This window comes from Prionailurus viverrinus, chromosome A3 (assembly GCF_022837055.1).
Source record: "Prionailurus viverrinus isolate Anna chromosome A3, UM_Priviv_1.0, whole genome shotgun sequence".
Classification (NCBI taxonomy): domain Eukaryota; kingdom Metazoa; phylum Chordata; class Mammalia; order Carnivora; family Felidae; genus Prionailurus; species Prionailurus viverrinus.
In genome coordinates this window covers 124,850,727-124,875,229 of record NC_062563.1, presented here as the reverse complement: position 1 = coordinate 124,875,229, position 24,503 = coordinate 124,850,727, and the positions used below count along the sequence as shown (strand labels likewise).

The 24,503-nt window shown below is 48.8% G+C and overlaps 1 protein-coding gene across 13 annotated transcripts in view; it reads left to right on the top strand.

Annotated features, from left to right (window-relative positions):
- LOC125162118 (uncharacterized) overlaps positions 1–21,481 on the top strand; it is a 102,898-nt gene extending 81,417 nt beyond the window's left edge. For 3 of the 13 annotated variants that reach the window (XR_007150899.1, XR_007150898.1, XR_007150897.1), the window contains 2 exons: positions 13,766–13,892; positions 14,513–15,475. Coding sequence is in view for 4 of the 13 variants with exons in the window: in XM_047852707.1 (XP_047708663.1) it covers positions 13,766–13,867; positions 14,513–14,825 (415 nt within the window). In the remaining 9 variants the exon portion in view is untranslated. Of the gene's footprint in view, positions 1–5,246; positions 5,637–6,905; positions 6,949–13,765; positions 13,928–14,512; positions 15,476–16,126; positions 16,713–20,316; positions 20,416–21,352 lie in introns of those variants that run through there. The other 10 variants (XM_047852707.1, XM_047852706.1, XM_047852698.1 and 7 more) reach the window with 7 other exon arrangements.
- Positions 21,482–24,503: the final 3,022 nt, after the last annotated feature.

The following is a 24,503-nucleotide window of genomic DNA, read 5'->3' as shown; positions in this document are numbered from 1 at the left end:
GTTTGCCTGCCAAGCCAGAGTTGCAACTGAAAGGTAGGGACTGTCTTCCCCTAATTTGCACAAAGGTGCCTTGTGGGCCAGGAAGGTCATCAGGAGGAGATCCCAGCCTTGCCTCTGAGGGTGGGAACCTCTGGGAGCCAGGGCTCAGGGGGCCTTACCACAGCCCCTGCAGGTATTGGTGGACTCTAGAGCTGGCTCCAGGCCGTAGAAGAACCACAGGCTTGCTGTGCTGAGAGGCTTTTTGGGGAGCGAGGGGCTAGTTGTAACAGCTCCCGGAGGTAAAACAAATGGTTTCCTTGTTCCTTTTCCAAATAACCGTAAAAGAGAAGGTTTGTTTTTGGATCTTTGTCGCTGGCCACTCCATAAAGAAATGCAAACTGTCTCATGGGTTATCATCAACCACTTGTTTACACAGCAGGGCTGATTGACACGGTTTATTTTTCTGCGGTTTTTTCTTCTAATCCAAAGTGAAATATGAACTAGAGAATTCATAGAGTTCCCTTCACCTTTTGCAGCCCAGAACCTGCAAGGGAGGTGACTGTTTTCACTTGTGTGACTATTATAGGCCCCATTTAGATCTGGCAGCACCCATGTGAAAGGTCAGGTCAGCTATACTTGAAAACCTGCAGAATCACCTGTCCTCCCCAGCGGATCGATGCACAAAGCAGGACCAGGGACTCGTAGGATGTAAGGCTGGAAGGAAACTCAGAGCCATCTTGTCTTTTGACAAGTCTGGAGCCCCTTCCCTAAGCATCAGCCCCAGTGAGATGCAGTGACTTTCCCAAGGCCTCACAGCAGCTGGTGGTACCTTCTCTGGTCAACCTCCAGTAGGCAGGATTTGGAGTCCAGGCAAGACACCCCCATGGCAGGAAAGAAAGCCATGGTGGTCCAGATTGCAGAGAGCAGGGCCTGGTGGGAATAATCCCGTAAAACTTTCAGCATGCCCAATGCGCGATCATTTACAAAGCTCTTCTCACCTGTGATCGTACTTCTCCCCATGATCCTATGAGGCTGACACTCTGCCCTACATTCCATTAGTCGTTATATATTGTTTAGAGATAATCTCAAAAAAATCTGGCCGGATGGGATGGAATAATAAATCTCATAGCCTGCACATGTTCAAGGGATAATAATACAATGGGTCCTTTTTACTTTTCTTTCTTTTTTTTTTCTTTCTTTCTTTCTTTCTTTCTTTCTTTCTTTCTTTCTTTCTCTTTTTTTCTTTTTGATAAAAGCAAGCAAACAAAATGCTTTCAGCCTTGTTAACTGTGCAACAACCTATTTTTTAAAAATTGACTACACAAAATCAGAGCAGGAGTGGCCTGGCTGTAAGAATGGTCACGAGGACAGACCTGGGGGTCTGAGGCAGGTGGAGTTTGAATCAGAGATGAAGAGGCTGTTCACAGAAGATAAAGCTGCGGGAGGCTGCACCATGTGGGACACAGGATCCAGAGCCACTAGTCGCCCTCCCTGTAGGAGAGGGACAGCAAGTGGGCAGCATTCTGAACCCCCAAAGCATTACCAGGCCACTTCTAGAGGCTGCAACCACTCCTGCCTGACCGCATGGAGACATGTTCCCCACTTGTCTTCCTCCAGGCCTCGTGCCACCAGCTATTGCCCACACCCTCCTAGAGAGTGTGGGAGCCCTGGAATATCCAGAACATATGTAATCCCAACATCTGTTTGGAGCCTCCTTCCTTGAGATGTCATGTTGGCCCTTGGCCCCCCGCACAGGCCTGCACATCCCCATACACATACGCGTGGTGTTTCTCACAGACACTCTGTATTGGCTAGGGAAGTGTCTGTGGGAGTGTGGTGGGCTCTGTTTTCTCATAAGTAAGATACATCAAGTAGCCTTAGTCAGCAGGTGAATTAACTCCCTCTAAGTAAGTTGGAGGAGGAACAATGCTCTAAAGACACATTATGCTGAACGTGTGTGCGTGTGCACACACATGCGCGTGTGAGACCTTCCTGTAAGAGTTTTGTTAGCTCTCTCTGCCTTCACTGAAGGGACTTGCACACAGCAAGCAGCATGAGATATTTGAGACTGATAAGAGGCAGGCTTTGGGCCTGGAAGAGAGTGGGAGCATTGGGACCTTTTCCCAAAGTTATCTCTAGTTCTCGGAGTCCCAGCTTTGGGACAGGCTCTCATTTATTTGGGAGATTTGGCTGGGCTTCTGCCCTGTCCAGTGACAGGGGAAGAATTTGCTGCTCTGTGTGGGTCTGTCCCTGCCTGTCAGTCTGCAATTCAGGACCAGGTGGAAGAGAACAGCCAAAGTCCCTTACGTTCAGGTTATCGATGAAATCAACAGTTGCAGCAGTAAGCCCTAACCTGTCCTATGCTCAGGTTTATACCTCCTGTCAGAAGCAATTCTGGAAGGAAGCTTTGTCTTTGCCAGTCTCCTGAGCAATCTTTCCTAGTGTGACTCTCCCTTTCCCCGGGTGTGGTGTGAGCCATCTGACTTTGGCGGAAGCTGCTTCAGTCGGGGCTCCAAAGCAGTTTCTGGAATTCAATGACAGGACTGTAGTTCTGTTGCTTATTATAAGGAAAAGAACTCCATTCTTGGGTCATACTAGCTGGAAGAAGGAGCCCCTCAGGATTTATTTATCCTGAGGTCAGAGCCAAGAATTCTGTGGGGGGTGTCCTGCACTGGGGTAGAGGGAGTGGCAGGTGTGAGCCCTGGTGCATAATGGGAGAGATCAAAACACACTGTAACCCTTCCAAGGGCACAGGCATGTTTCTCAGGCACTGTCTCTTCAACTTCCCTCCCTGCTCAGTCCTCTGCTTCTTCCAGAAATCTTCCGCATCCATCCCAAGTCACAGTCCTCACCCTCCGAGAGTCCAGAGCACCCTTGGTCTTTGCCTGGAGTGCCCGACAGGGTGATGGCTGGCATGGGAAATAACCCAGCCTTGCTTCCACACTTTTCCTACAAAAGATCTCCTCTATCCTAAGGAACTGTAATGTGTAAGTGTGGCCAGTTTGGACTTGGACCCAGGAGCTTAACCAGGTAGGTGAGGCCGTGTATAAATCAGAATACCTTATCAGGACTTTGGCACTGAATTTGCCCACTGGGTACCTAAGTGTGGTGTGACCTGGGCCCCAGGTGCATAAGGGATGGGTCTCTACTCTTCCCAACTTCCCAGGACCTTCTATCTTGTCATGGATTAATGAAAAGCTTTAAGTCTTAGGGAAACATCTTTGTTGAAATAATTAGTATTTTGAAGAGATTATTTAGGACAACAACTGTTCATCTTTTCTCTGAAATGACCTGAGGCCTTGACCGCAGTTGCTTTTTCCCCCTGCTTCCCATTTTGGTCTCTGGAATTTGAGGGGATGGCATGAGTTTCTTGATACTCAGAGGACCTTGGAGCACCAATTCCAGAGTAAGGAGGTGAGGGACTCATAGGAGGTTCTGGAGAATGAGGTGTTTGTCTCTCCAAAGACCACACAAATGGTTTTTAAAATTTGATGCTTGGATTGCATTTTCTTGTGCTTTGGACATCACTAAACATTTCTGAGAGCAAGGGCAAGACAAATCTCAGTCTCTTGTCATTTGGTGTAAAATTTTCCTTTTCTTTCTTTGGTTTCAATGTCTGCTGCCTCTGGTAATGTCTGGGTAATCAAAAGGTATCTGAGTGATAAAAAATAGCTCTCTCTTCCCTCTCTTTCTGCCCCTCCTCCACTTGCACTCTGTGTCTCTCTCTCAAAAATGAACATTAAAAAATAATAATAATAATAATAATAAAACCTCTCTCTCTGAAGCCCAGAAACATGAGTTGAGTGATGGTCTTTGCGAAGAGTACCTAAGTGCATAATGGCTGGTATGTGTGACAGGTGGTCTGGTCTGGTGGTCTCACTGACAGAACAACCCACCAGTCCAGGGAAGGTAGAACAGACTTAACCTGCCAACACTCATTTGGATTCTGAGTCAGAGCATGATGGGGGGCACCAGGACATGTTGTCTAGGGAAAGGATGATTTGGGGGGACTAGTCAAAGGGAAGGGGAAGATAGATTGCATGGTCCCAGAGATAGGCCAATAGAAGACAGAATGTTCTAACAATCAAAGAGCAGTGTTGCCTTTAGTCCTAGAGAGAGATGGCAGAAGCTGGGGGAGTACTTGATAGGATATTGCTAAAGAGTGTTTCTATAATGTAGGAGACCTATGAAGCCAAATGTACAATAAGAATATACCACCTGGTGGTCTTCAATAATAAAATGACACACACGAACTGATAAACACCTGGCTTAAAAGAATGCCCATCTTTTGTGAGAAAATATTGAAGCAGGAGGATAAAGGAAAAAATAGTACAAATTTAGAAACTTCAAAGGCATTTGATTATCGTGTGTCTTGAAAACAAAGTCGTGATGGTTCACCCAGGATTAATGCAGTCACGGCCAGTACTCAATCCACTTCTTCCTCTCAGAGGAGAATAGCTCTTGCTTGAACAAAGTCTATCAGTCCTCATGCGTTGAAGGGAGCGGTCCTCAGGACAGGTCCCTCTGGGAGATGAGGACAGTCGTGCAGGTTCCCTTTCTACCCACCATCCCCACGAGGCCCATTCCCACCACAGACGGAGACAATGTCAGTCAGGCAGAAGGAGGCTTCCAAGGGCCTCCTTGCATGGAAAACCTCAAAATGCTGCCCGATGCCCTCCATTCCCCCTGGCTCCACCCCCACCATGTGTCTCCTCATCTCAGAGATAATGCTGGTTTCCTGGGTTGCCGTCCCACCATTTTGCTGCTGCACAAAGGGCACGCTGAGGCGACCCAGCAATAAAAGCAACTCGAAGGGAGACCAGCTGTACTTATAAATAAACATCCCAAGCACATTAATCTGCTGAAGGTTTTTATGAGGGGACGCATAAAATTTCAAATAAAGGGCTAATGGGAAATATGTCCGAAATGTTGGAACTGGTGATGTTCTACAGTAGGGAACGGCCCAGATAGATCCATAAAACGAAATGTAACTCACAACTGATTCGGTTTTAAGACCTCGGCCCTCTCACTCCCACACCTGAGTTGTATATTTTATCTGAAGGGTTGTTTCATGTTCCAGAATCAGCTCTGTTTGCAAGCGAGCTGTCACAGTTTTATGGCCTTGACTTTAAAGAGCAGGACATTTCTTTCCTGGAGAAGAGGGCTAATAGGAGGCAAAATGCAGGGATTATGGGCTCTCCCACAAATCCAGGCTAGCAGATGCGCCTCTTTTCTGTAATCAAAATGAATGTTTTCTTTGGATCCAGCTAGGAAGGCCCCTTAAAACATCCCAGGAACAGGAGACATGTGCCAGGCCAGATAACAGATTGGAAGCAGACGGTGAGGAAAGCAGGTGTGTAGCTCTTTGGAGTACCTGCTCCTCTCCCTCTTCAGGACAGGTAATTTAAAAAAATGATACGGTGATTTTCTTTTTTTTTTTTTTAAGTGAAAAACGGAGATGGCATATGGTTAGTATTGTCCCTGCCCTGCCCTTCACCTCTGTTAACGAGCCACGTTCTTCCCCCTGCTGGGGCTACGCGGATGGAGCTCTGTTTTGCGTTCTTTCCTCCTTAACTTTGTTCCAGACCATTCTGGGCTGCAGGGGAGGACACCCCCCACCCCAAGTCAGATCCTTTGGGGGCAGTGCAGAGAGCTTAGGCTGGGGAGTTAGAAGGGGTTCATATCCCTGCTCTGCCACTTGCCAGGTGGGCCACACGCCCCACCTTCTGTTTTCTCACTGGGAAGAGCAGGAAATAAGCACCGCCATCCCAGGCTCATGGTGGGGTACGTGGTGGGTCTGCAGAAAGCACCTGCCCGGGTGCGGTCAGACTGCCGAGGCTCACAGTTAATTGTTGATTGTGAACAGATCCCTTTCTCTCCCTGAGCCTCAGTTTCCTCATCTATAAAATGGGGAAAGTATTGCCTCACAGGGCCATTAAGAGGATGAAAGGAAATCTGCACAGCACCTTCTTATCAGAGCGCCTGCCACCCAGTAGGCACCCCTTGAATCCTCACCGTCATTGCTGTTGGGTAAGCAGAAATCCAGCTCTTCGGCAGATCATCTGACTCACCCAGACACCACAGGGCTAAAGTTCAGTGAAGTCAAAACCAGACACCCCATACACTGCTCCCTTGCTCATAATGGGGCCCTTGTTTAATTCCAGTCCCAGCCTATCTTGGACCCTCGGCTTCCTCTCGCTCTCAGGCTAGCCCATTCGCTTTGGGCTCATCCCATGAACTTGGTTTGCCAAGCTGAGTGATGGTCGGTACTGTCTAGGGATTTGGCTTAGATCCCTCTTGGGCTGTTTCAGCTCCTGGGTACCTTAGACAGGGCCTCTCAAGTACCAGCTCTGGACTGTCTGCCACCCTCAGGTGGGTCAGTTTCAACACCCCATGAGAGCCATGAATGGTCAAAGGTGAGGGAGAGTCAGGTCACACTAGACACTTTCCTCCAATCCTGTTTGGGGGCCAAACACTAATTGACCTGCCGTATTTACTCCACTTTGACAGCAACAGAGAACAAAACACAAACAACGTTAACGCACTTGCTACCAGCAGCGGGGAGAACAGGGGCAGTGGAGGCAGTATCATTGGTGTCAAGTTTATGCCACACTCCTAGCGTACTGTCTGTTGTCTTGGCGGGTCACCCCTCCTCTGGGCTGAAGTAAACTCCTCTCCTCCTCTGCCCACACTGCCCGCCTCATGCTACCTCCTGTGGCTCTTTAGTTTTTTGTGACTTTGTTTCTCCATCTTCCAAGGGAGACTGAATTCAGGGAGGGTAGACACCATGGCCCACACCTCCCTGTCCCCCCTTACCTCACATCACAGAGAAGAACCTCAATAAAGGCTAAGTAAGGGAGGCCAGACCATGTGGAGAGGCCATGCTGGGGATGTTCAGCTGAAGTCCCGGTGTCTTTGTCTGTTAGATGTATGGAAACCTCAAGACTTTCTCCTGCCCCAGCCTCTGCTGACCACAACCACGCAAGGGACCCGGAGGAGTGCCATCTAGCTGAGCTCTGGAACCATGAAAATAATAAAAATAAATGATTATTGTTTAACACTCTCAGGTTGGAGTGGCTTGTTGAGCAGTAATAGATGCTTGGATCACTGATCACTTAGGCGTCTCTTTTGGCGATTTGTATGGTCACGAGGGCCATAAGCCATGGTCTTTAAGAGGGCTGGTGGTAGGAGGTATCCAGGCTGCCATAACTTCCCACCAGACCTGCATGCCAGGCTTCAGGATGGCCAGGGACCTTGGGCTATGGGATTCCTCTGGCTGGACCCCTTGCCTGGGGAGGCATTGGCTGCTTGGCCCTTGGGGAAAAACCCACCCTTCCTCCTCCGGCAGAGCTGGGAAGATATCCAGGGCCAGCTGTGTGCTTTGGAAAGCTACTCCTGTGGTTCCTCGTCTCTCTCCCCTGTGCGGGAGTGTAAGATTAACCTCCAGTTTTATACCCTGGAACTCCAAGTACCATACAAGTTTCAGTGTTTTTCAGGTGCAAGTTCTTTGTTTGGCTTTAGCGAATGAGTACAATAACAAGCTGGAATATGCAGGTCCTCAGGGGGGTGGGTCTGGGAACCACAAGAGTAAAGGGGTTTCCAGTTACCCTCTGGCTTGTGCTCAAAGTCCTCACTCTCCCTGAAGAATGGGTGTGAAGGCTCAGGCTACGCAATGGTCTGGGAATGGAGACTTGGAAGAGAGACTGAGAGTTCCCCAGAATCACAGTCCACGCCTTTAGCTAGCAAGCAGGTGGTCAGACAGAAGGGAAGGGAGTGGGGGTGGTGGTGCTGTAACGAGGGTGTGTGATAAGCACAGTATACTCTTTCAAGATGGTTTTCAGCAGCTCTACTTGTCTATTAGCCCTGCTGAATGTTTGCATCTCCCCCAAATTCATATGTTGAAGCCCTAATCTCCAGTGTGATGATATTTGGAGGTGGGGTCTGTGGTGGATTAATGAGTTTAGATGAGGTCATGTGGGTGGATCCCCCCATGATGGATTCCTGTCCTTACAAGAACAGGGAGCGACCAGAGCCCTCTCTTGGCTATGTGAGGACACAGCAAGAAGGCAGCTGTCTGCAAACCAGAAAGAGGGCCCTTCCCAGGCACTGAACCTACTGACACCTTGATCTTGAATTTTCCAGCCTCCAGAACCATGAGAAGTCAATATTCATTGTTTAAGCTGCCCAGTCTATGGTGTGTGGTATTTTGCTATAGCAGCTCGAGCCGACTAAGACAAGTCTTGAGATCAATTTTTAACTCGTCTTCTGGGCCCAGAGGGATCTAAGACAGCATCTCCTCCAGCCTGATTTGTTTACAGACCCTCAAGTCTTGGGGACTTGCCCCCATATTCTTCCCATTTTTCTGTTGTACTATGGCTTTTTCTACTGATATGTTAGAACTTGTTGGAAGAGAGGAGGGAATTTGCCTACTCCATGGGTTTATATTTCCAAGTCAAAGGACATCGGTAAGTGTAAATGGTCTGATTAGTAAGTTTGGGAGGAGGAAGTGGATACTCCTTACCTCTCACCCCCTGCCCTTTCGGATTGCCTGCTGGCATAGTACAGGTGCTCCTGGGGGCCCTTGGCCATGAGGTAAGCTTAGCAACAAAGGCATGGCAGAAGAACCTGTGATCTACTGGGCAGATCTTCACCCTGGGGCCCAGCATGAGGAGACCCATGGTCTGCCCACCGAAGTCGTGCTCCCCAATAGCTCTGTCAGTACAAAGCTGATATTTGGGTCCTCATCCTCCTACTCCTGTGCCTACTACGAGTTGGTTTGGAATTTCAGAAGGAAAAAAGGATGCTCTTTATTAGACTCCCTCAAACACCACACCAGCTTTGTAAGTATTAAGTAAATTAATCTTTTACCCATGATATGAGTTCCAAATACTTTTCCTAGGTTTCCCTTGATCTTTTCGTTTGTTGTTTGGTATTTTTCCTCTTGCTATGGAAATCAAGTCAAATTTATTAATCTCATATTTTGTGGATATGGAGGTTTTGTGTCATTCCCGCCCTGCTGGATTATCAAATATTTTTTTGTGTGTTTTCTTCAGGTACCTACCTGCCTTCACGTGTTGTGTTTAATCCTGGTAGGGCATGTTACCAGGAGCCTGGATAGATTTTACTCAGAACTAAGGAGGCAACTCTGACCACTTTTCTCCTGGAATGGGACTTTGGGAAGTGGCAGAAGGAGGGACAAGGGAACACAAGGCCATGTATCTTTGCACTTGGGTTGGTGCCATTCAGTGGGTGCAGTTATGGGTCAGATGTCAGTCTCTAGAGTTGCATGACAACTCCAGTGGCCATGACAGGGAGGAGGAAGAGCTCATGTAGCCTCGCTCTGGAGCCCAGAAAGGGAAGGGGCTCTCTCAGCCACTCTGTGAGCTGAGTGGTTAGAAGGATTGGAGCCCAGATCTGGTGACCACAAGCCAAGGGCTTGTTCTCTGGACTCAGAGGTCCAAGCCCAGCTTGGTTCCAGCCGAACTAGAGAGCTCAGCTGTGAGGCTGATGGGCCCTCATGCCTCCTCACCCTGAGTCCCTGCTGCATGGCCCTGAGGTCTGCTGTGTAGCCTGGGCCTGGCCGAGCTCAGACTCCTACTGAGCATGCGTGGGCTGCCGGGATGACCAGAAAATCGAGACCGGCCTGTCACCACGGCCTCCAAGAGAAAAGTGGTGAGTTGCCTCCTCAGTTCTGAGTAAAATCAACAACAGGCTGCAAACATGGGACTACTTAGAGACCAAAGTCTTCCTGCATCGGGTACTTGTTACTCCCTAAGTTCCTTTCACATGTTATAAAGGAACATGCCTTTGGGGAAGCAGGGTGAGCCATGTGCTTGTCTTCTTTCAGCCCCCTTGTGACTTCACAGCCTGAAGGGCAGGTTGATGAGCAGCTCAGTGTGCTCCCACCTGCCTGCCAGCAGTCCCGCCCCCTTCCCACCAGCTCATCCTCAAATAATAAAACGGTCCCAGTCTTTGTTTTTCATAAGCATAATTAACAGTGAGAAATCCTTTGGTCCTTCTCTGATTCTTTTTATACATATTTAGGGTGGGTCTGGATGAATGTGAAGATCCTTTACTATAGTTGTGGGCTGTGTGTATATTTAAATTTTTTATACTAAATCTTGTACTGTCTCCTCTCCCAATGATGTGATCAATTTGATGTGATCTTTGGTTGCTGTTTCTTGCTAGCTATCTTTTCTTCTTGTCCAGAAAGCCCTGAGTAGCTTCTACCAGGGCTACCTTATACAGTTGCACAGGGTGTGCAGTGCACAAGGGGTACCATCCATTTTATAGTCTATAGGCTGAAAGACACTCTTGAACTTGTGCACTATGGCAGCCCTATCTCCAGTGATTGTGTGGTCACAATTTACATAGGCAATTCTAATTCTCTTTATAATTAAAAGTTCATACATCATAACCCAAAGCCACATGGGAATATTTCTTGGGTTACCTGCTGTTCTGGAGTATCCACACTTAACTCATATTAATTATGTGATTACGAGTGGCTCCCCCTCTCTTGGTTGAGCTGAATCAAGGATGTAAAAGGAAAATTTCAGATTCAATTGATGACTAATATGCCACCTGAGCCCTGGAAGAATGGGGAAGGTTATTCCATTTCAAAGAAGGATTTTATTGGCTAAAAGAAAGATTTAGGTTGTAAAATCCCAAGTAAGTGGGAAGAGGAGGGGAAACATTCTTGTCAGGGTGGGAGCAGATTTGAGGGGAGGATTCTTGGACCAATCAACTCATCAGTCTATAGGTCTGAGGAGAGTGTTTCTATAGTAAGCATTTTTAGTATTTTGTCTGTTTGGGAAATCTGCTAGGTGTGAACCTCCCACCTCCTGCTAGGGAAGCAGAAATGGTTTGAGAATTCTCTTCAAAACCCTGACCGCTGGGGGTTACAGATATATGACTAAAGGTCAGCCAGTCAAACGCATCCATTCGGAACTGGAGTCAAAGATGCCTAGAAGCAGAAGCTACTTAGAATTCTTTCTGGCAGAGGTGGAATTCACCAAAGGTCCAGGCCCAGGGCCCGCTGGCTGCAGGGACCGTGATGAGCATCCAGCAGCATGAGGCTGAGTCTCCCATGGCCCAGATTGCCACACTCCGCCTAGTCCCCCTGAATGCCAGCCTGTTTCCTGATCCTGATTCTCCATATTTCCTATGGATTTTGTAAGCTACTGGATATCCTTCCTAAAAATCGTATTCGAGCTTACCAGAGTTAGCTTCAGTTTGTACAACCATGAACCCTTAGATAAATCCCCTCTGCTCACAAAGGCCTGGGATCTTATTGAAGTCAGAGTGATCCTGTCTGGCAAGCAGTGATGTACTGATAAATCATTCTCTAGAAAAGAAATAAAAGAAAAGGAAAGAAAAGAGAAAAGGAAAGGAAAGAAAAGAAAAGGAAAGAAAAATCCCTGATTTGTGACATTTGGCAAGGAGCCAGGACAAGCCAGCTTCTGCACAGCACTGTTAAGACTTAGAACCAGGCTCTGAACCTTTGAGCAAGAAGGACACCATCAGATGTGGCTTTTATAGCTAAGGTCATGGGTTTGCCACATACTGACTTGGTGAGTGTAAGGAAGGTAGTGGTGATCAGTGGTCAGTCTCCGAACTGGGGTAGAGACTAAGGCCAGGCCCAGGCTGCTGGGGCTCCCTCAGGCCAGGAAGAGTGCCTTTCCTTGCTGTGGGGAGGGACAGAAACCTATCTTTGCTTTAGCCCTAAATCTTGCCTGACTACTAAGCAGGATTCTGTGACTTAGGGCCACCTGCTTCTTCCATCTGGGCCTCAGTTTGTCCATACAGAAAAAGGGGTGGTACCTGCCGTAGTAACACCTGTTTTGTACTGGAGCCACAGTGGGTCAGCTCTGCAGGGACAGCTTAAAACCTCTGGGGCTGAGGCTGAGAGACTGAGTCTCGGGGGAGGCTCTGACTTGGCAGCATCTGTGTGATGCGTGCCTGGTGTGTGTGTCTCTGTGTGCGTTGTGAACAGTGTAGTAGAGCTGGGCCCTGGGGACATCCAGTCTAGTGTGGCTCCAGGCATGTGTCTTCGATTACTGGCACTCAGCGGGTGAGCAGACAACAGAGTCCTGTTTTAGGCGACGTAAAGAGGATTTGAATGTTTAATAAGAAAAGGATGGGCAAAACATGCTGTAAGAAATCCACAGAATGTCACTGGCATCGGCTGGCCTGCTCCCTCTGGCGTGTGATGACAGGATTTTGTAAATAGTCTGATTAATTGGTGTCCTCTGGTGACCTAGCAATTCACGATTGGAGTTTGGGGTCCGTTCCTGGGATGTCCTGGCCAGTTGCAGAGAGAAGCAAGGGGGCACAGCATGATTTCCTGGCCTCACATCAGAAAAGGCCTGAAAATAGCTCCTGAGCCTCCAAAAGTCATCAGTCTCCATATGCCAGCAAAGCCTGCCCTCCTTCGAGGCTCTGAAATACTAGAGCTTTCTGCCCCGCTGAAGCCCAGCCAGCCTTACTTCACAGCCTGTAATTACGGCACAGTGTGAAACTTCTAAGGTCTTGGGCAATATCACCTACCCTGCTCAATAGCCTGAAGTCTGCTCAAGTACCTGTTTGCCTCTTTGCCTCTCAGAGCATTCTCTTGGCATTAAACCCTGAAATGTCTGGGTAGATATTGACATTCTCAGTAGCAACACCTTACATTGATCAACCACGTTAATCCGACTCTATTTCATATCAACTGGTTTCCAAAACAGAATGTAGGTTAGCTCACATTTGCTGGTACCACTGTGCTTGCCCTCTTGGCTCCCCCGCCCCCTGGCCCTGGCATGGGTCAGGTCTCAAAGCTGCAAGGCGGTGTTGCTGATGCCCAAAGGGTTAAATGGCCATCTGCCCCCATTTGGCCCCAGCAGCTGTGCGAAGCTTGCCCAAAGCTCCCCCAGAGCTCCAGGAGCTGTAGCCCTGGGGAAGCACACTGTTGGAGGCAAAGCACTGTTGGTTGGAAGTCTGGTCTCTTCTTTTTGTCGCCAGACTCACTCACTTCCTGTTTCACCACCTGTTTGCCCCCTGACCCTGTTGCTGAGAACCCTAAGCATCTGCATTCTGGGCGGACCTAGGAGGGGGTCCCCTGACCGGTCCCTTTAGTCTGGAAGAAAGGGGCAAAATTCCATTTCAGAAGTAAAGCTGAGAAAGAAAGTCTGTGCTCGAAACATATGTATTGGGGGACAGGAATTTTCCCCATTCTCTTTTCCCCATAGAAAGCATGCTACAGCGATATTTTAACTATTCACTTAGCCTTGAATTAGCGTGATGTCATCCAAAAGGACTATTAGTCTGAAGTTACACTTTCAAAGCCAAAACAAAAACAAAAACAAAAACAAAAACCTCTTTCCCCCAAAATAAGCATTACAAAACATTACATATGTTCAACCATAGGAGAACAGGATTATAGACTCTGGGAACTGGAAGGAATCGTAGAGTTTATTTTACAAATGAAGAAACTAAGGTCTGGGGAAGGATGCTCCCTGCCTGGAGCCAAGATGAAAGGTCAAGATTGGGAGCCCGCAGAGCTCTTGCCACATTTCAGGAGGTCGGTCCCGTGGGATTATCTGAGGCAGCAGCTGAACCAGATTGTACCGCCTGCCATTTGCAAGGTAGTGGTGTTTGGTCACAGACTGTGAGGAGGGGATGTGGGCCCAAGGGACTGCTGTCTTTTCAGGTTTCTGTGCCACTTGGGACATCCAAAGCCATTGGCTTGATTGTGGCAAGGAAAAGCTCCTGGTAGTAGGCAGGGTACTTAATTTTTTTTCCCCCATAGGATCGGAGGGAAGATGGGTCCCAGTAGGAAGAAACAGCTGTGTACATTTCTGCTGTTGGAACCTTTGTGGATAAGCCCCAGAAGATGCCAGTGGCTGGCTGGGTGAGGAAAGGGTACTTGGATGGAGGTAGGCTGTTCATTTGTGAAGCTACCCAGGAATGACCAAGAAAGCCCAGTGAGGGCAGTGGGGGGGTGGGGGGAGGGCTCTCTCCCACCTCAGGGCCAGACTCACCCCAGAGCCTTAGCCAGTTTCCTGAAGCCTGTGGGTGCTGAGGCGTGGGGGGTGCAGGGCAAGAGGAATTCCCTCGACCCTGAAAGACACCTGATAATTTGACGGGACCGTTTTGACATAGGGACATGTTGTAGTGGTATAAAAGGTACCTGTGAAATACTCAGCTCTTTCTTTTCATTTTTCTTTCTTTCTTCTTTCTTTTTTTAATTGTAATTACTAGCAATATGGGTAAAAGAGCTCCCTCTGCACCCAGGTGGGGCTTGGGGGCTGGGTAATAGACAGGGGTATGAATCATATATATTACTTGACAAAAGCACAGCAGAAAAAGAAAAAAAAAGTTTTTAATGTACGGAAGGGGCTGCATCAAAAAGTCCCCGATTACAAACCGCTACATCTAAATATGTCACTTAGATTCTTAGCAGCCCTGGGGGAGTAGCTCAGAGGGGGCTTTTTACTACCAGTCAAGTGCCCTGAACCCCAGGTCTCTCTGCTCCCTGCCATGCTTGCCCCTCCAGCTCTGCACACCACTCCCTCCCGCTGGGTCCTGGCCCTCTCCTGCAGGGCTCCACCCTCCCCCTGAGGAGCAAGACTAGAAAGACCCAGCTGCGGCCTCATTACTGCTCTCATCCAACCAGTCTCCTCTGCCCAGGCCCGATGCTTGGGTCTCAGTTCCCCCAAATCAGCACTTGCAATCTGCCCGAGACTTCAGCTGAGACTGAACCTCTTGAATTCTTGAGAATGACTGCCTCCAGGTATGTGTCTATACCGCCTGGGAACCGGAAAATAGAAGTCTGTGTTCCAAAAGGAATGTATTTGAATTCCCTGTAATTGCTTTGTTGGGCCAGAGCAGCGGGACCTCAGATCAGCCTTGAGGCACCAGGACTGTCCTAGTTACCCTAATACGTGTCCTAGGTCTTTTGTGTGATTAAAGAGAAGGAGAGAGGGGCCAAGGTATCAGGTCCCAGATGGCTGGTGCTGTCAGTCCTCGGACCCGAATCCACATGAGACAGAAAACCTGCCCAGAGACACAGACAGTGAGGGAGGAGGTGAGCACTGGGCTATGCTCTCTAGGTTGGGGGGCCAGCAGGCTGGGAGACCAGAGAGTCTGTACACAGTAGGGGCCTAATTCATACCTGTTGAATGGAAAGGGTGATGAGGCAGCAGAACAGCTTCCTAGAATGCCAGAGAGCTCTGCTCAGTCATAGGCTACCCTACCCACAGAAGCCCAGCCTTCTAGAACTTACCCATGCCCCCTTGCTGGTGTTCAACTGTCTCTGACAGTCAAGATTTTTCAACCCCAGTGCAATAGACTTCAACTTAAGATTTGATCATATTTCTCATCTGCTCAAAAATCTTTCCGGCTCCCCAAGACCTTCAGTAGTGCTCACTACAGTATTTGTCACACTAGGTGTTATTTAAAATTGGCTTCTGTGGGGGCGCCTGGGTGGCGCAGTCGGTTAAGCGTCCGACTTCAGCCAGGCCACGATCTCGCGGTCCGTGAGTTCGAGCCCCGCGTCGGGCTCTGGGCTGATGGCTCGGAGCCTGGAGCCTGTTTCAGATTCTGTGTCTGCCCCTCCCCTGTTCATGCTCTGTCTCTCTCTGTCCCAAAAATAAATAAAAACGTTGAAAAAAAAAATTAAAAAAAAAAAATTGGCTTCTGTGATCTTGCTTCTGTCTTGAGGATTTACAACACACATTGGCCCACCTAGGGGCCCTGAAAAGACCTGCAGGGAAGGCACTGGTTTCCCAGACTTGGCTGTGGACTGTGTCTTTTTGTTTGCTTAACATCTATTAGCACACAGCAGAGTATGGGACATGCTTTGGCAACACTAACCTTTAGCATAAAAACCAAATGAATTAATTAGTCTTGTGCTCAAGAGATTATGAAATCTGCCCTCAACCTAAGGTTCTCCTTGTCTCCCTACCATGTAGCTCCTCCTGTCCATGCATGCTCTTCCCCAAGCATGCTGGCTGTGGGGGCGGAATCATGTTGCCCTAAAATTCACATCCCCAGTCCCTATCCCCAGTCTCTTAGAATGTGACTATATTTGGGGATAAGGCCTTTAAAGAGGTGATTAAGTTAAAATGAGGCCGTGACCTGTATATCCAAGGTGACCCCTATATCCAAGGTGACTGGTGTCCTTATAAGAAGAGGAGATCAGGACACACAGAGTGGTGCCAGACTTGCGTGCACACAGAGGGAAGACTGTGTGAGGACACAGGAAGAAGGTGGCCGTCTACAAGGAGAGAGGTTACAGGAGAAACCAACCTGCAGACATCTTGGTGTCAGACTTCCAGCTTCTGGAACTGTGAGAAAATAAGTTTCTGTCATTTCAGCCACCCTTGTGAGGTATTTTGTTGAGGCAGCCGGAGCAGACTGACTCACAGCTCTCCCCACTGTTCCCCCCCCTCCCCAACCTCCCCGCCCCCAGGGTTTATGCATTCCATCCCGTGATTCTGCTTATGTTCCCTTCCTCCTGGGATGCCATTCTCCTCCAGGGCTCCGCCACTGTCTTTCTTTTAGCAACGAAATAAACCAACAAAACCAAACAGAACAGAATTCTGCCTACCTTTTAAGGCCTCGCTGCGATGCCTCCTTTTCCAATCAGCTGAGCCGGATCCTCTCACTTCTGGGCTCCCACGGCTGGTGGAAACATCAGTCCTGCCCTCCCCTCCCGGCCTCCTGCTACAGTGAGTTGAGCGCAGTTACTCAGCCCGCCATATTGTTGGATCTCTGGGGGCAGAAACTTGTGCTGTGTCCCAGACCCAGCAGCATGCCCCAGCACATAACAGGTGCTCGGTGATTATTTTCCGGTTACAATTAAAATTACGTCTCTGCACCCAGCAGGCCAGGAGGAAAAGTGCCTGGCATGTTCCAGTTGTTGGGATGCTGAGACCAAAACCATAGTCTCTGCTCCAGTTCAGGGAGGGCTATGTGGAGGAGGGGCATTTGAAGGATAGGTAAGAGCTGAAGTCATGCCTCTGCGCGAGCAAGGGAACAGAGAGCTGCTTAATCTGAGTTCCAAATAACTAACGTGCATTTGACTTGATGGCTGGGGACCCTGTTCCCTGCTCACAGAAGTCACTCAGGAACCACGATGAGGACGAAGGCAGACCATGCACCGGCACACCCGGCTGTCGGGCTCTGCTCCTTGGTGAAGTCCCTTCCACTGACCCTGTGGAGCGGGAAGGCACAGGTAATGTGTAGCGGGCAGAAGCCAGGACCTCCTTCTGGAGGCTAGGACGGGTGGCACCTGTGCTGGGCCACCAGCATCCAAGTCAGCGGCCGTCACGTGGAGTCTGTCAAGCGAGGCATCTAGCTGGCCCGCGGCCTGGGGAGGAGGGCCCCCTGGAAGGGGAGCTTTGACACCCTCCACTCTGATCTGAACACAGGTTTTTAATTTCCCTGTAATTTGCCCTTCTCCCTCTCCTGGGCTGGCTTCCCTGTCATTTCATTTCCTGCCGTATTCTCATCTTACAGCAGAGGTGAAGAGAGTTGACCTCTCCTTGCCCCAAAGCTGAATAAAATACAGAACAGATTTTTTTTTGTGAATAAAAATAGGCTTCAATACCACTGGCCAGTCACTGAGGCTCCTCTCAGCACGCAGGTCTAGTTCTGTCCCAGCTACCGGCCTGTGGGACAGGGCTGTACAGGAGGGGGTGGGGGCGGGGGGGGGGGGACGGTCTGGGTCCCAGGGGAAGGGGCAAGAAGGCCAGCGCCCCGGTGAGAAGGGCGGCAGGCAGCGAGAGCGAGGCCAGTCCACGTGGCTGGTGGACACCTTCGTCCTCTCCCATGAGAGGCGGTGGTGGGCATGGAAACCGCCTTGCAGGTTGCCCTTTCCAGGGGACCGAGGAGGAAAGATTGAAACGTCAGCACCTAGTGGGAAAGAAATTTCTGTCTGGAACATTTGGGAAAATTCCAAGAGGGATGCAATTAGTCTCTCCTAGCAGAGTAGGGGACATGTGACTTTACAGCCAGATAGAGTGCACATCTGCCTGGTCCTCGCTTTCTGCAGCGGGCTGTGTTATCTCAGACCAGAAACTTAATCTCTGCGAACCTCAGTTTCTTCATCTGTAAAATGGAGACAAGGTAGATTCCATAGTTCAGCTGTGGGAATTAAATAGAACAGCACATGGAAGGTGCTCAGCACATAAAAGGTGAGTCCTGTTCTATCTGTGTCATCTATTATTTGGGTCTAGGTGTAAACATCAGAGGGGCCGCCTCTGACCTTGACCCCCGTGCCCCCACCCGGCCCCACCGTCTAATGCAGTCACCAGCTCTGGGCCATTGAGTGCCCTGTCCTCTGCATGGCATGGATGCTTCCTCGTTTCTTTGTTTAAGAGTTTGTGGTCTGAAGTTTCCCGGAAGGAAAGCCTGTGAAAAGAGGGGCCCAGCCTCTGTGTGGACCACGGTACCCCAGCACCCACCGTTCTGGCACAGAGTGGGCCCTGGGTCACGAGTTATTAAATAAATAGCTGCAAAAAGATGGCTATTATTTTTATTGTGTCAGGGCAACCTTTTAACATTTTAATTGTGTTTTTGTCCCTCCCTGTATTTTGCCATTTTCCATCCCCTTTTCAAGCAGTTAGCAGCCTGTGAGCTTCTTTCCTCAGGGGAGATTTGTGGCTTGTCTGAAAGCACAAGTCGTATGTGAGACACTCTCTTTCCTGGATTTTGTTTCCGGAATGTCTAAAACCATTGACAAGATTATGCTAGAGCCTGGAGGGTTTAAGGAGAGAGAGAAAAGGAGGGAGGGAGAGACAGAAAGAGATAGAGATAGAGGAATGAGAGATGAGAGAGAATGAGGGAGGGGGGACAGAGGCAGAGGGAGGGAGAGACATTTTTCCCTCCCTCTTAAAGAAGGAAACTTAAAGAAGGAGACACTCCCCATCATCCATCCCACCTTAAACTTAAAGAAGGAGACACTCCCCATCATCCATCCCACCAGGTCTTAAAGGAGATTTCTGGAGTCTGGATGGGGCAGGAGGAGGCCCTGGGTTCTGGGAACAGCAATGGATGCCCAGTCCCCCTCCCCCCCCCCCCACCCCCACCCCAGGATAATGCCCTAAGGAGGGGTCAGCACTCAGAAGGTGTGGCTGTGACATGACATAGGGAGGCAGGGACTGGGTGCCAGGGTCCCCAGTGATAGCAGTGGCACAAGAGTGGCAGCGTGGACCAGTGTGATGATGTCTGGGTGCAGCTGGCCAGGGCTGGTGGCTGATGACCACAGAAGCCATCCTGGTTCCCTGAGGCTCCTTTCACCCCGGAGCCAGCATTGCTGCTAGGATGGTTGAAGTTAAATGTGCCTCAGAGTCAGAGCTCAGTTATTCACCCTCCTCTGCGTTACTTACTCACTAAGGACTCATGACCCGCCTTTGGGTCATGGACTTTGAAAGGACCAATGACCCACCCTGTGCCCTGTTTGCAGAGAGGGGTGGGGAGGTGTGAGCAGTGCCAGTCTGTTCTGAGAGAGGGCAGAAAGGAGAGTGCTACCCCTGTACCTGCTGTCACTCCTGGGCCCTGCCTGGTCCAGGGCTTCACGGGTTGTGAAGGCATACAAGAGAGGTCATAATTCCCTATCTTCCGACAGCACAACTAAATCTAGTAAAACGGCCCCTGGACATAGTTGATGTATAGTATCTGTCACTTTTCGTGGCTTCTCCTCCTCACTTGTGTTGTATCAGAACCTCATGGCTTTGCAACCAAGGGGAAGCATGGGAGAACCGGGGGCCTCACATGTGACCACTTGCCACCCCGGTGGCTTCTTGCCCAGGGCCACGTGGTTCATTAGAAGGCTGCCGGCTCCACTGGCAGCTGCGTGCCTGCTTTGTATGGGGGCCTCTAGGGTTAGGGTGCTCCCTGTCCACGTTTCCCTGGGCATGCAATCGCAGGTGCCCTGGTCCTGGGCTGCATGTGGGTGGGCTAGGGATCTGTTTCCTCTGCCAGCTCACATTTCCCTTGGCCACCTCCCTCTGTCTCTCCAAGAACCAGCTCCTGATTCCTTCCCCACTAAAACTAGATAATTCTCTTTGTGGAGCTGGCTTTCCAGAGAAGTCTGCCTTGTCTCATATAATGATGTCTCTCTCCTCTTGCTCTGAAGAGGAGGGATGTCAACAGGGTACCGGCTCCAAAAGAAAGGGCCAACATCTGCATTAGCTTCCTATTGCTGCCATAACAGATTGCCACAACGACACAGATTTATTATCTCCTGGTTCTATATAAATTTGACAGTGGGCTAAAATTAAATTGTCCACAGTGCTGTGTTCCTTTCCAGAGACCTGAGAGCTGAAGCCACTCCTTTCCTTTTCCACCTCATAGAAGCTGCCTCATGGCCCTTTCCTTCGTTTTGATAGCCAGCAGGTAGCCTGTCTCTGACTTGCTTACAAAGGAGTGACACTCTATCTGAGCAGCAACCAGGTGAGTGGATACATGCAATCCTACAGTAGGTGAGTGAAGTGTGGGTTCAGGGAGGGAACAGAGTGGGAACCAGCAAGGCCAGGAGGCTCCTCGAAGGGGTGTTACCCAAGCCAATGCTTGGCTTAGCTCTCCAACTAGACTGGAAAAACTTGAAGTCAGGGACTGGGATGAACTCATCATCTTCCTTCCCTCAATGCTAAGTTCACTGCTTTGTACCCTATAGACACCCAATAAATACCACTTGCAATGAACTGATTCAATTCTTTTGGAGTCATTTTTCTTCTCTTTCGGGCCACAGTTGCAGAACCATGAGGTGATGGGAAGTCAGGGACTCTGGCCCATGCTGGGGGTGGAACCAGCATCCTCAGGGGGCAGAGCCCTGGCCCTAGGGCTCCCTGTCCGAGTCAGGGTTTGGAGAATTTTCTTTATTGTCTTGCATTTTGCCCCATCAGAGATGACGCTGGAAGCTTTAGTCCCATGGTGGGACCTCACCAGGAATCTTCCCAGACATCAGGGAACTGGATTTGAGAACCGCTTTTGGGTTCAAGATGGACTGGAGGATCACTTGAGGGTTGATCAGTGATAGATGTCTCCTCCTTTGAGTTCCTTCATAAAATAACATGCTAGGAGTGAGGGGATGAAATTGAGCAAGTGAAATACTTGGCAGAGTGTCAGAAAGCACTTTCTGGGCAGATCTATTAGCTGTGCCCTCCCCCAGGGGGAGGGGGCTATTGCCTGAGTCTGGGGGAGGCATGTTTTGGCTACAGGAGGGAACATCCTGGGGGCTCTGCCTCTGGGCTCCTCCCCTGAGGTTCTGGCCTCTAGTCAAAAACTTCCTGCTGCAGATTTAGCCTGGTGAGGCCCCTAGGCTGTGAGCATCTTCTGACCCTCTGGCCTCAGATTATTCCCCTGCATCCCTGTCTTCTTTTTCACACAGAGCCTCTGAATGGGGACCCTACATGGCTTCTAGGACCTGCAGGCTGCAGGGGAAGGCTGGCCCCAGGGATGTCTGCAGGTAGGAATCACTGTCTGGCAGGGCTGGCTCAGGACTGGGCTGAATTCTTGGTGGTGGCTTCATGTTTGCTGAGGGAATGAATGGCAGAATGCCACGGACGGAGTGAGGCTGAATGTTAGGCCAAGGTTTGCCTGTTATTCTCCTTCTTCAACTGGAGAAGCCCTCCTAAGTTCTTGTGACACCCAGATCATACAAAGGATGACACTACATTGGACTTGAGTGTCCTACTTTCCTTGGAGGGCCATTCTTCAGGCCAGCCTTCAACTAGGACTGGCAACCAATTAGTGGGCAGTGAAGTTAATGTAGCCAAACATTAAAAAAAAAAAAAAAGACATAGGAGGCGCCTGGGTGTCTCAGTCGGTTAAGCATCTGACTTCAGCTCAGGTCATGATCCCATGGTTTACAGGTTTGAGCCCCAGGTCGGGCTCTGTGCTGACAGCTCAGAGCCTGGACCCTGCTTCAGATTCTGTGTCTCCCTCTCTCTCTGCCCCTGCCCCACTCATGCTCTATGTCTCTCTCTGTCTCTCTCTCTCTCAAAAATAAATAAACATTAAAAAAAAAGACATAGGACAAGTACAGTTGTCTTAGGAATATAGGTATTACTTTGTAAAAAATGTGTTTCAGTTTTGTGTATGATCTATAGAATACTAAATGAGGGTTGCAATGTGCAATGTATTTCTCCCCGTGGTTCAAGATAAAAAAAAAAAGGTTAGGGCATCCCAGGGATTGTGGGGGATCCCATGGGGCGTGGGGAGAGATGCTGAAGCTCTGACCAGCCAACTTCATTGACTGTAAATAAAGATACATAAACCATCCAAAACATCCCTTTCCTGACACCTTGGGGGCAAGTGGGAAAGTGCTGGCTGGGAAGTGGGAGGCTGGGGTTCTGGGCCTGGATCTATCCTGTACTTCTTGTGCGCGTTGCTAAACCCTCCTCCAACCTTAGTTTTCTCCTCTCACAAATGGGGAGAGACACTGCGCACCTGTGTAGGGCTGCCCTCTGGCGGTGAGATCCGTAACTTGCTGCAGCCCTTGACTTCCAACTTGGTTTGTTGATTGGCCTGTGGCTCTCCAGATTCTGTTTGCCTGTGAGAAGGGACAAGGTGAGCTTCACTCCCAGGTGGAGTATATAGTACCTCAATGTGTGCATTGTGAGGTGTCCTTAAAGGCCCCTGCCTTGAGAAATATTCCCGTGTGACAGTAGACAGAACAGACGTTTGAATATTGAGTAACTCTTTCAAAGTGTGGGAAGTTGGGCTATGGAAGGCTTTAGGCCATGGGATTAGGGTAGCAGCCCTCACCAGCCTCACTGGCAGCAGGAGTTTGCTGTAGGGCCCTGCCTGGGGTGGCCAGGTTGAAGGTCGGTGCTTCTGGGGTGGGCAGCCATGAGGCCTCTGGGTCCTAAGATGGTGTTGTCTCTTCTTGACTGCCCACAGCTGGTCTCCTTCCCTGCAAGTGTCTTTACCAAACATCAGAAACAGCAAGTGGCACCGAGGGCTGAGGCTTCCTCCCAGCGGACCTACCATGTAGTCAAAGTTTTGATGGGGTCCACCTGTTTTAGGGTACTTTGCTATATGCCAGGTCTTCTGGATGCATCTGCTGGGTCTGAACAGTGTTTTCTGGAGCTGCTAAGAGTGAGACTGGAGGTTTATGGCATGCAACTTATTTGTCTTGCCACTTGCCTCAACCTCTTCCTTTTCTCCTGGTATCAGAACCTATTTGCATCTCCATTTAAAGCTCTAATTAAATTCCCTTCAGTCGTTGACTCAACCTCCTGCAAGAGAAGTGATTTTCTGAGAAATTTCTTACTTAAACAGCATGCTGTATTGTTCTGAGATTTACTTCTAGTAAATTAAGAAGACTAAATGCTCCTGGCACTGTCTCTGCATTGAAAAAGGTCAGTTGTCTGCAGGAGTAATGCATCTTCAAATCCTCCAAAGCGAATACCTTGGATCATTGCATTTAAGAGGTACTGAACAATTGTTTGTTAGAAGGTTGAATGGACGAACGGGTGGGTGGAATTTCAGCAGGGGTACTTCAGGTGATGCTTCTGGGCTGTGAAGTCACAGAGTTGTGCGAAGCAATAGGATGTGTGAACCCCACTATTACTGGACAGGATAGGTGTCCTGGAGCCAAGTCTGGGTACTTAACTGATAAGATGGAAAGACCCAAGTAAACATTTGGCAAAATGGAGTCAAAGCACTTTTCAAAACAGTCATTTATGTTATTAAACCCCCATCTTATGGGGATCCGAGGGTCTAAAGTAGGAGTGTTTTATCTTTAAACGATTCACTTGTCTTCCGACTTCACGAATCCCCATGATGGCTTTGTTTTGAGGACATCACCAGTCTACTGCAGCCTAGAAGTGATTACCAAATGGCCTGCTTCATGTGCATGGTTCTGATTTCTAGGCTGAGTTCAAAGCAGAATCCTTAATAATAATTTTTAAATAATATTATTTTAATAATATTAATAAGTTTAATAATAATATTTGCTTAAGAAGATAATAAAGAAGAATTGCTTTCCTTTACAATTTCCCATGCTGGTCCCTTTAGAAAAAAAATAGAAATATCCCTGTTTCTACAAGTGAAGACTTTGAGAAAACATTAGAATGTGTATTTGAGTTCTTGTCCACACCCTGTCATGATGAATCATGGAGAAGTGTCCCTTCTTCATTCTCTTGATGGAAAATGGCGGTTGTTTCTTGGAACAAATGAAGTAGGAGCTTTAATTCTCCAATCAGGAAACACCATGCTGGAAGCTGGTTTCAGGGCTCATGGAATCATGGGGAAGGATACAGGTATGGCCTTGATACCTGTATCAAAAGAAATTGATTCAGAGTTTGGAAGAAACACTAGGATTCTACACAATAATTTAGAGCTGTATTTCCCACAGCTATGGGTGAGTAGCAATGGCAACGTGTGACATGATTTTAGCCAAGACATGGATAAGTGTTTTTATTTTAATGGCATATATTTATTTTAACAAATTTATTTAATGGTATATATTTTGTGGAAATTTACATAATGACATTTATTATTTTTTTTTAACATTTATTCCCTTTTGAGAGACA